This window comes from Pundamilia nyererei, unplaced genomic scaffold, assembly GCF_000239375.1.
Source record: "Pundamilia nyererei isolate P.nyererei 1_Seehausen unplaced genomic scaffold, PunNye1.0 scaffold00202, whole genome shotgun sequence".
Classification (NCBI taxonomy): Eukaryota; Metazoa; Chordata; class Actinopteri; order Cichliformes; family Cichlidae; genus Pundamilia; species Pundamilia nyererei.
This window is the reverse complement of record NW_005187603.1, coordinates 175,384-187,593: the sequence shown is the minus strand read 5'-3', so window position 1 is coordinate 187,593 and position 12,210 is coordinate 175,384. Positions and strand designations below refer to the sequence as shown.

At 42.4% G+C, this 12,210-nt stretch overlaps 1 protein-coding gene across 1 annotated transcript; it reads right to left on the bottom strand.

Moving 5' to 3' along the window:
* Nucleotides 1–387: 387 nt before the first annotated feature.
* On the bottom strand, nt 388–6,663 carry prf1.3 (perforin 1.3). Its single transcript, XM_013914518.1, has 8 exons — nt 6,615–6,663; nt 6,089–6,327; nt 5,956–5,997; nt 4,093–4,185; nt 2,636–2,772; nt 1,998–2,496; nt 915–1,285; nt 388–634 (listed from the first exon to the last, which is right to left on the bottom strand). Exons 1-8 carry the CDS (start codon nt 6,661–6,663, stop codon nt 388–390), a joined length of 1,677 nt encoding a protein of 558 aa, XP_013769972.1.
* Nucleotides 6,664–12,210: the final 5,547 nt, after the last annotated feature.

The window sequence follows — 12,210 nt, the reverse complement described above, 5'->3', positions numbered from 1 at the left end:
ACACACTGCTTAGGTCATATAACAGGTTTCATATCAATGATATCGGGGACAGAGGATGATTCCTGTGACAGTCCAGATATGTTAAATTCACCATACAAATGAGACATTTTACTCATACATCACCATAACTGGTTTCAGTCTTTTCCTCTGGTGATACTGGTCTGCCTGAGATGGCTTTTTGTGGCCAAATTACTCATCAATCAAATTGTTTTGGGTTTAAAGAGACAGAAACATGCATTTTATTTCTACATTACAATGAACAAATCAAAGGTTTGTCCATCTGTGGTTTGGTGTTGGCGACTGGTGTTGAGATAACATCAACATTTCATGCTTGCTTGGATTTTCTTAAATTATTTTGTAATCCATGCACTGCTTTTTCCTCCAGTTTCAGTAACCCTGGTGGTTCTTTGCATATCCCATCACGTCCTGGTAGGTAGGCGAGGGGATGTAGCGCTCGCACAGCGACCCCTCCAGGCTGGGACCGCACACGACAGACAGGCGGACCAGCACTGAGCCGTGCTTCAGCTTGAACTTCTTGTTGATGTTTCGACCCATCGTGGGGATGACAGACACTTTCCCCAGCAGGTCATCGTCCCAGATGCTGTCCCGATCCCAAACCTCGAAAACAACGGGTCTGTGGAGGAAACACAGAAGCACTACATCAGAGATCACCTGATTCTACTTGTGCTTCTCTAAGCTACTGTTTAGGAAATCTTTTATTTTGGTTCTTGAATACCTCACGCTCTTTTTGATTTGGACATTTTAACATGCACATCTATGAGGACTGACTCACTGCTGGAACCTCAAGTGAACGCTAGAGAAACTGCAGGTTTTGGTTTACCACCCAAAGAGTGGCTGTAAGTCTCAGATCTTGCAGAAACTGAAATTGATTAGTAATAATTAGTGTTGCTCACTTTCGTTCTTTGAGGTTGATGCTTCCAAAAGTAAAGAGGTAGTTCCACTGGGGGAAGTTGTTGTTCCAGATCACTGGCGTCGTGCCTCCTTGGTTGTTGTAGAAAACTTTAACATATCCGTCTGTCTTGCTGAAATAGTCGCCCCACAGTGCCTCAGCTCGGACCACCGTCACGTTCATCTGAGCTACACCTGCCGCGGCAGGACAGCAATGGGAGTCAACCATTCGATGACCTTGACATTGGCACGCGCAGTTCTGCTTCCGGTGGCCAATCTTGCAGTTGACGGGGCAGTGGAGCGGCTTGGCGCTTGTGAGAATGTAGTCACTGATGGCGTCTCGCAGGCTGGCCTTTAGGATGGGATTGTCTCTTATCTAACAAAAAGAATAGAGCTTTTAAATAATCTGGTTGAGGCTGAAAGTAACAGATTAAGAGTAAAACCAACAGACTGAATGAGGCTCAGACTGATGCTAAAAGGCAGCTAAACTGATGCAAGTTATATTTGGTTAAAAAAAACAACGATGCTCTTAAGTTTCTACTTGATATCTTTAAACTGTACACGTGTCTGTATGCAGACAGAACAAAAGTGACCTGAATATTGTGACAGTTTGTGTAAACATTGCTTTGGCCTTTAAAATGTGAGCAGAATATAATGCTTGGGGATTTAACTAGCTATTAAAATCTGTTATTAAAACTATAACCATATTTGTATAAATCGCACATAAAAAAAAGCCCAAAATAAAAAAAATACATGTAAGCATTAAAAAAACGCCACTTTAATAAGAAAAACTCAAGAGTTGGTTGGGCTTTTCTTCACATGATGCATAGATATATTTTAGAGCAGCAGCACCCTCCAGTTGCTGAAGTAGTTGTGAACATGGCATAAGGTGGAGGTTAGGGTGGAGAGATGGGTCACCCAAACAAACTTTCATTTTTAATTCACAGTCAGCAGTCAGATTTCTTTTAACCGTGACTTTTATGACTCAAACTGCCATGGTTACCCAAACCCTAACCAAAACCATCTGAAGACATTTAAAGGGAAATAATAACTTTATCAGCTCAGTTTACCCTTCATTTGTTCCTCACCAATAAGTGCAGAGGGCTGATCTGGTAGGAAACCACTCCTGGGACACTCTTCAGAGACGCAAGCCATTTCTTATACCCCTCAGACCCTCTGGGATTGAACAGGATGTCCGTTATACCCCCATCTCCGCCCAGCACCTGGGTCTTCCTGTCGGAGAAGGCCGCACTGAAGGTTGAAGCGGTTTTAAGGCTCTTGCTCTTCCGGCGGCAGAACTCACTGGAGGCGTGAACAGGGATGCCCTTAATGGTTGCGCTGGCTTCGGCAGACAGACAGGTGCTGACAGCCTGGATTGACAGTCCAGACATGGAGGTTTGGCAGGTCCGGATTGCGGTCATGGAGTGAACCCGACCCCCGAGTTGAACTCTGCGGATAAAGTGGGTCCCGTAGATGGAGATAAACTGACGGAAGGCGGAGGTGTTTTTGTGATCATAGGTGGAGGGAAGGTTCTTCAGGGAGACCTCAAACTCTTTGCTCAGTGGGGGACGGGAGTGAAGACGGAAGCTGACGGTAAAGAAGGTAATGGTTGACTGAGGCATGCAAGAATACAGCCACACAGGAGCACAGAGGAGGGACACCTTTTCAGGACCGACACAAGCAGTCACCTGGATAGGTGACGTCAGGACGAGAGAATCAAACTCACGTGTAGTATTTGCATTTGAATTCGTGGCTAGTGAAGCTAAACTTATCACTCCGGCTGCGAGACTCTGCAAACGTTGATGACATGGAGTGAGATCCTCCGATGGCGACACCAGCAATTCCCTTAATGCCGAGGCCCACCTGAGAAGAGGTATACCAGAAACATGAGACATGGTACTCAGAGAGTGTTGCAATCAACATCAACAAGAGAATTTAGCATAAGCAAGGATCGTGTTTAACTTCCAGGGAAGAGCAAAGCGAAGAGTTTGATGTGGTCCCTTTGATCTGATTTACGTGTTGATTCTATGTTTTACTTCAAAATCATAGTCCAATATTTCTGTTAACCATGACCGCAGTGCTGGACTGAGACCATCAGAATTTACTGAGCTCAGAGATCACGTGAGCGGTAGACTCGGAGTTTGTATTCCAGGACAAAGTGAGTGTATTTTGTTCAAAAATGGACCAATATCTATTTCCTAAAACTTGTCTTACACCATTACCCCCCCCCCCACCACCATAGAATAGATTAAAATTAAAGTGCTCAGTTTGTGATTAATTTGAAAGCTGTTGAAATAATTAAACTGAGCGTATGTCTGTGAAGGTTCTCAGTCATCCAGGTCATCGTAGTCAAAGGAGCTTGCAAAGAAAAGCGTCTGGACTTCTTTAAGTTGCTTGAAGACGTTTCACCTCTCATCCGAGAAGCTTCTTCAGTTCTAAGGTCAAATGGTGGAGAGTCCCAGATATAAACCTAGTGGGAGTTTCCCCCCACAGAGGGACAAAGGACCCCTGATGATCCTCTAATCGCCTCTAATTAAACTGAGCATTTTGTTAAGAGATTGATGCTGACACGAGTGTTTTATTATAACATAAAAATATAATACTAATAAAAAAAAGTGTTGCAGCTCTCTCTTTATTATTATTAATCGCCTAATTCAGTCAGTCAACTGTATGGTTTCCCTGTCAACCGATACAACCAATGTAAAACTAGGAAATCAGTAATTATCATAATAATCTTTATTTCATTTAAAAGTTAAATATATGCCAAATGTTAATACAAGTGTCCATAAAACACTTAAAATTAAAAAATAATTAAGGACTGCTGAAAATATGAGAGAGTGTTATTAAAAAGTTTTGGGATTATATATTATTTTGAATTTGGAAACTTTTAAACGTTTACAGGATTATAATTTTCTTAAACAGTGTGAATTAGGATGACTGGGACATGAAGTTGAAGCAGCATTTCATCTGATTAATGTAAATCAAATTACTTTAGGGTGGAGTAAATATTCATAGGTGTGTTATCAGTGTTATGTCCTGTCCACCCTGTTATCTGTGGGGGTTTTCCCCCAGGCTCAGGTCGCCCCCTGCTGGACATTAATAGAATGCAAGCTTAATGGGCGTCTGTCCATCTTTTATATGCAGTTTGTGTGTGTTATTTGCTGAAGTCAGAAACTCTTCAACCTTCCAGCTGACTCCCAGCGATGAACTCCTCTCCTTCATCACTGACTGGCTGGACTCAAAGAGCTTGCTGCTGAGGCTGTGCTCGCACTGCACCTGAGGACAGAGAGCACGCTGGGTGATGCTGTTCACGTCGACATAAACACCATGTTTACTCTCCAAAGAGGAGAAAAGGGGGTTGGCTAGAACTTCTGTTATGTTATAACTTCTTCAAGTTAGAGAGACAAGTGACTGTAAAGTGGAAACAGCTTGCAGGACAGAAACAACTGGATTACACTGCTAACACATCTGTACAGACACATGCTAACACAAAGCTAGCAAAGAAAACACAGTGAACATAAGAATAAATGCATGCAGACCCGAGCACAGCAGCCAGAGCCTGAAGGTCAACAGGTAACAAAGGCAGTGATGATCAGCCTGCAGCTTCTGTTTCTACCTGTTTAAGTGTTCACTGTAAAATCACCATGGCAACCTCTTTGAAGTCTCTTTGGGCTGATGTTCATCTTTGCTTTGTGCTTTCAGCTTTGAGCTCATATGTAAAAACTAAAAGAAAGCTTGTACACGTGTCCTCATTAGCATTGGGATTTGTGTTGGTCTGCGGGGCAACAGAAGCTGCTGGTTGGCAATTGTTGATTAGCTCCCACGGAGACGCCGAAGGAACTGAACAAGGTGGCCATGGATTTAGGATTCAGTGGGGCAGGAAGGATGCTTAACAGGGTCAGGACCTTTCATGTACTCCATGGTGAGGATGTTGAAAGATTATAAAGAGTGACTTCATCAGTGATGTACTGAAATGGTTGATGACACGGGGTGGCGATGAAGATGGTGTCAGTTGTGTCATCACCTGTAAAGGTCAAACTGAGGCTGGTGATGATTTTAGCACTGTGTGTCCAGTAAGAACTCCAGCAGGCAAAGCAGAAACAGCTGGAGAAAGAAAAGAAACACTCAGCAACCTGCACTTTGTGAAACTCCGTGGCCACGGAATATGAACCACCTCCAAGGAACTTGGTAAGACACAGGGAAGAATCAGATCTTACTCTGAACACATCCCAAGGACATCAGCAGACGCTGAACCAAAGTCGAGACAATAGTGATGTTTTACATGTGCTTCACATCAGCTCCCTGACAACGTTTAGTGCAGCCACAAGCCGAGGAGGAAGCATCTGAAGGCATTTTCAAAACGTTACGATTTGAACGGCGTTCCGATGTCTGATGAGAATCTTCTGGGGCACTTGCGTATGGAGGCCAAAGCCAGCAGAGGTGACTGTTTGTACTTTGAGAAGCAGTTCCTGCATATGAATCCTGAACGTGGTTATGATGTGGCAAACGATTATTGCATTACTTTGGTAAGGAGCTCCGGAGTGCTGCTGGCTGGACAGAAAGACCTTTGCTGCCGTCAGTGCTTAAGATGAAGAACCCGAATTTCTGCAGAAGTTGACACCAAATGCAATAAGAGCAGAAATGTGAAAGCTGAGGAAATAAGAATATTTAGAGACATTAACCTAAACTTTGTTTGGTTTTATTGCTTTCATTTAAACATCGATCGATTTAGAAAATAATTAAGAATGAAATCTGTAAGATTACAACAACAAAAAGGAAGTGTCATCAGACTCTGTGTTGTGTCATATTTTTGTGTTAGCACATGTCGTACATTTTAATTACTTTTTTAACCCTGTTGGAATTATTGTGCGAATTATTTTGAAATATTTAAAACAAAGTTTAAAGAATGAAGTCAGTCATGCAAACGCATGTTGACAGTGCGAGAATGACATCAAATAGATGTGAATATAATTTTTTCTTTCAAGAAGTCAGTTTTAATAGTTCACATAAGCTGTCTGCATAAATAAAACGTGTGAATGTGCTGACCTTGATGCGCCAGTCGAGCACTGAAACGGGCAGCTTCTGGATCTGTGGGAGGAGGACAGCATTTCTCTGTGAGTGAGCAGAAACAGCAGCGGCACGACTGAAACTGCTGAAAGAGCTTTGGGAGGGGAGGCACCTGGTTGAGGAGGCGGTTGTGGCACACGGTGCAGTTCCCCTGAGCACCCCCCACCATGTAGTCCTTCACGTTGACCACAAGGGCCCCGCTGGTCTGCAGCTTCACCACATCGAAACCCTCGCCGACCAGATTGTGACCCGGCACGAAGGGGACCTTCTGACACTCGGTGAACGAGCTGGTCTGACACCCCAGACAGAGAGGGAGGAAGACGAGGAGGAGGAAGGAGGACAGCATCGCAGCTGGGAGGAAGAAGAAAGTCAATCGCTTACATGTTTCAGATCAGCAAGCACATTTCAACATTAGACAAAGACAACCCGGGCTGGACGGGTCGATCATAATTCATGCTGCAGAATAATTCCAAGTCAACAGGAACCCGGAACACTTAAGGTCAGAGGTCGTCATTCCACAATAAAAAAGAGAATGCCAGCCCACATGAAGGGTTTGGCCTAGAAGACTGAGATGCTTCGTGTTGGAAAACCCTCCAAGAGTGGGCTAAAAATCCTCCACAGTGACGTGAAAAACTCACTGAAGGAATAACTGACTGCAGCCGCTGCTGCCGCGGGGGGAACAGCCATCGGGGTTGGGGGGCAGTTTGCACACAGGGCAGGTAGGTTTGATATGTTTGTTCCCTTAATGAATGAAATCGTCTTTTAAAACTGCATTTTGTGTTTACTTTGTTATCATTGTTCAATATTATGATGAGTTTGAAGATGTGAAACATTAAAGTGTGAAAAACATACGAAAAATAGGAAATCGAGACTTTCTCACACCATCATTTCTGCGTGTGTGATCAGCTACGTGTGCAGATGACACACATATATAATCATTTATTCTATGAGAGCAGGATATGACATCACGTAAAACACGATTCAGATACAAAATCAGCAATTTCATTGATCTCTGACATCTGTGTCGATCTATATATAAACAGATCGTATATATAAATGTGAATGAAAATTTCAGAATTTACATTTTTCATGAGAAAATATTAAAAAAATAATGTTTCTATTTGTTTTAAATGTAAAGTTTTAAACAACATTTAAACATTTTATTTGAATTCATTTTTGTATTTCTGTCTATATCCTGTGTTTTCTGTCACATAAAAGCCAATTTGACATTTTATAACTTTGACATATACGATGCAGATTTTTTAAAAGAAAACAAGTAAAAATAATTCTGTGTTTTTTAGATATTTAAAGTTACATTAGCGTTAAAAACATAAGAAATGAGAAAGGCGGCTGACCTGCTGATGATGGCGATCAGTGAAGTCTGCTGTGCGAGGAGCAGCGTTTAAACCCAGACGTGGCTGCGTGATCACACCTCCACACAGTGAAGAAAGTGTCGCACTTCTTCAGTGTTTGACGTGTTCGACAAAATATCCGTTTGCAGTTTCAGCTTTTCTGGGCTGAAGTGTTTGGTGGTGGACGACCGATCGCACTGCCAGAACCACCCAAAGAACCTTTGACTTTGGGACACAGTCTAACCATCGTCCCCTCCTTTGTAAACTTCTGCCTTTTCCATTCTTTTGGGAATCTAATATTTCTGTTAAGTCTACAAGGTGTAAAGTTTTTAGTGAAACATGTGTCTGAACCATATCCGTCCTTTGCCTTTGATCATCGCTGAATGATTTCTGCCTCACTAACCTCCTGAACGTGACGCTTCTACAGTTATTAGTTAGAAAATACTTTGAGATTTGTTCAAGTCATCAGCTGTGGAGTCTCAACCTGCAATAATCATAACATTTATACTCACTTTATTAATTCCCTTCTTACTGGATGATTAATAATTCAATTAAATGACTGAAACATTGCGACCTTTGACCTTTCTGTATTTCTCATAACTAATCATCATTAGAGTGAGTACCTCTGCAGTTTGCAGGTCAGGTGTGTTAAAGCCCAAAGGTCAGCTCCATCTCAGACTCCACAGGCCTCAGTCAAAGGTTAAAGGTTAAAGTTCATGGCAACACAATTAGAAACAGACTGAACAACACAGCTTGTTTGTAAGAGCTCTTCACACACGGCAGCCTTATAGGAGTGAAGGAGACCAGGAGGCTGTGTGTGTGTGTGTGTGTGTGTGTGTGTGTGTGTGTGTGTGTGTGTGTGTGTGTGTGTGTGTGTGTGTGCACAGACTCAGCAGAAAAGTTGCAGTTGTAGTCAAACTGTTGTCACGACTGTGAAACCACAAAAACAACTTCCTGAAGAAGTGATGACAGTTTCTACACCAATTCACAACAACAGTCACCTCAGTGTCAATGGCAGAGAGAAACCCACCAATCAGACGATTCCACCCGAGCAGCACTCAGTGACAGTGGGGAGGAAGAACTCCCTTTTAACAGGAACAATCTGGAGATGTTAATTAATTAAATTATTTGTTTGTTTTTTTAAATGTAAAGATTAATTTAAAAACTAATTAAATTAATAATATTTATGAAACATCCAACAGGACTTCAAACAACTTCAGAAACAAAAATGTAAAAACATTACAAAAATTACAATTTAACACTGCATCAAAAATATGAAAACACCTTTAAAAAACAAAAACAAATACATGGTGGGCAACATGGAAAAAGCCAAAGAGACACTTTTAAAAAAAAGAGCAAATGAAAAGTGGGATTTTTTACAAGAATATTAAAGTTTTATTTTTTAAAACTTCACCATGTTTGAGTTAAATCACAGCTGCTAAACATCCTCCTGTCCTCCTACGATACAGCTTTAAAGATGAGAAGAAACATGAAAGGAAGAAAGAAATTTAAAAAATGTAAAAAACAGACGGAGAAACGTGTAAAATTCTGAATTCAGAAAAAGTAAAAATACTCCAAAGATTACAGTTTTAGGTCCTTTGAAGACTTCCTCCTCCTGATGTCTCTCTGCTGTCTCTTCTGCCCCCTGCTGGTCTGTTGTCACATTGCAGCAGACTTTCACCTTGGAGGAGGCTGAAGGGCAGTGTGTGTGTGTGTGTGTGTGTGTTCTTCCATCTCTGTGAGGACAGCAGCTCCGTAAATGTGAAACCTGGACTCATCGTCCCTGTAAGGACTAAAAATGAAACCAGTCCTCACAAAGACAGCCTGACGAGCGCGCACACACACAGTGGGGTTTCCATCCCTTCCTGTGGCCTTCTCTGCACTGATCGTTCCTCTTTTATCTTTTGTTTCACTTCCACAGTTCATGTGTCTGGCAAAGCCAGAAATTTAAAAGCCAGAAATGAAACTGAGTGCGTGAGCTTTGGTCCCAGAGCTCAACTGAGTTTCCTCTCCTTATACTACAGCACTGTTTGACAGTCTGAGAGGAGCAAACACAGCCTCACAGTTCATTAACCAGATGTGTTTTTTATGTTTTAAAATGTTTAAAGATGTTTGAATAGACTTGGAAGAAAAGGTTTTATTATTCCCTTTACTCCTAAAACCATCATAACACTGTAACTTATTTTAATATTTAAAGTAAGTATTAATTAGACGGACCAGATGTCAGCTCTTCATCATCATTTTAACCCTTCAACAGAATCATCCAGTCGACTGGTTGTAAAATTACAAAACAATTCTCATGTTTTGGGAACAATTTGAGTTGCCTCCCTGGTGTAAACAGTAATGGAGTTACAGCCATTAAAAATGGCCGAGCACCGAGCCAATGGTAACAAAGGCTAACCTCTAAACTTGTTTGGCTCCTGCACTTCATTTTTTCCCGTCTCTGAACATCCGTCACTCGGCGGCTGGTTTCTCCACGTTTCCTCACGGCCATGAGTCAAAGTTTCGTCTTTCTCTCAGAGTTCATGGCTGATGTGGAGCGAGGGGCCCGCTCTATTTTACGAGGCCTATGTGCGCTCGGCTCCTGTAGTTACAGGGATTTTACTGCGTGTGCCTTGGACACCGGCCCGGGAACGCTCGTCTCAGAGTCAGAAATGATCCGGAGAGAAAAGAGGCCCAAACAGCCCGGCTCCTCCGGGTTTCCGGCTGCTAATGGAGACAATTAAAGGCAAGAGTTCATATGTGAACGCGGCCGGGCAGATAAAGCTGGAGGAAGGAGTCTCCACGAGCCGACCCCGTCCCACCGAGTCCTCTGACCTCGCTCACCATCAGCTACACTATGAATTATGGGATGTCATTATGTCCTCTCTTTTCATAAAGGATGCTCCAGTGTTACCTACCCTAAGGAGGTAATGAAAGAAGCACTGAAGCTCCTTATTCAGTAAAAAAGGGAAAGAAATGTGTCAATAGTCCCAAAGTTTCCTACTTATGTCATGATTCTATTTACCGTCCTTATGCTTCCTTCTTTCTCTCATGCTTTTCATCTGTCCTTCCATCCTTCCTTCTTCCTGCCCTTCCTTTCTTTTTCTCCTTTCTTGATTCCTTCCTTCTTTAATTCTGCTTTCTGTCCTTTTTTTCTTCTTTGCTAACGTTTCTTCTCTCCTTCCGTCCCTACATCTGTCCTTTCCTTCTCCTTTCTTTCTTTCATTCGTTTCGTCTCTTTCCTTCCCCTTTTCCTCACTTCCTTTCTACTTTTACTCCTTTCTTTCCTCCCTAATTCTTCCTTCTTTTCCTGTTTTCTAACTTCTTTCCCTTAATCCTTGATTTCCGTCATTCCATTTTCTTATCCTTGTTCCTCTCTTTCTTCCTTCCATCCTTCTTTTCCTCCTTCTGTCCTTCCCTCATTAAACCCACTCTCATTAGGCTGCAGATACTTCAGGAAGTAACTAAACTCAAAGGCAGGAAAAAGTGGGATTACATGGACCGTGAAGTGTTGGTGGGCGCGTTCTTCAATTCTAACTTCCATTCTCAGTTTGTTAGGAATAAATCTGACGAAGCTCCGCCTCCTGAAGTCTGACGCTTGTGGCTTTAATGAAGCTAAAGTCTGACGGTCAGAGGGTTAATTCTCCCTCTGTTGTGTCTGCAGGCGGAGCTGGCGTGCTTGCCTCCTGCACAAACACAAGCGTAACAGATGAAGCACATCTGTCACAGCTGGCATTATGCTGACAAAGAGGAAATTGATTTTTTGTTCCCATCACAGGAGAAAGCAGCAGATGGGTTTGTTTTGAGAAGGACTTATGAATTATTGGTGAGCGCCATCCTCCACCAGCGATCTGAGGTTTCTGTGGTCTCAGAGTGAAGAAGAAACCAGCAGCTCAGAAACAACCTCCATGTTTCTGTGTTAAAGTGATGTTTATAGTTTCATAGACTAACTGTTAATTCAGACTTAAAACCCAATCAGTGGAATAAAAATGTCTCTAAACATTTTGAATTAAAAATTTTTTTAATTTCGGTTAATTAATTCTGACTTTAAGCCCTGCTTTGAATTCGTGAGGCTAGTTTTAAGTTAAAGTCTGTTTATGGTGCTGCTGTTTGTATTCCAAAACAAATTTAACATAAATTAAGTTGTTTGAATTATTATTTATGTTAAGATTTAGAATTAACTATTATCAAAAACAATTTAAAGAAACTGTTTAAAAATTTGACCTTTCACTTTATTTCTTCCATAATTCTAATTTTAAAAGTTTAATTAAAAAAACAACTAATTTTTTATCTTCCCCGTCAGTTAAACTGAAGCAGCATTTTTAACAATAACTTAAGAATTAATTAAAAAATATACTTTTTCTTATGCTCGAAAAATCTCGTCACGAATGAGCTTCCATACTGTGGCTCTGCTACGATGGGGCTCGCGACGTGTTTAAGAGCATTTTCGTGGATCTGAGGCCGGAAGTGAAAGTGCTTCTTCCTGCTCAGATTAAACTGAAGCTCCGACATTAACGCGGCCTTTTCCTCCTTTATGTAAGTGACGCGGTAAACAACACAAATAAGGAGGAAATGATGAAACCACTTCCCGCGGCTCTCCGTCTCACCAACCGAGCCGCCCCTGCTTCTGCAGCCGGCGGAGGGGAGCCCCGCGGCGGTCTGGAGCTCCTGGAGGCCGGGTCGGTAGGACGGAGAGCTGCGGGAGGGGGACAGGTGCAGCTCGGCTTCTCACGACAACAAAGCCGCAGATGATCGACGGGAAGGCCCCGCCCTCTTCTCAAGCAACGATTTTACGTGATTGCCGTAGTAACTCTAGAAGAGGCGCACGAGACTTTAGGGGGCGTGTCGCTTCTCTGCGGCATGCGCTCAATCAGAGAGAGGTGGGGAAGGGGATTGGGGG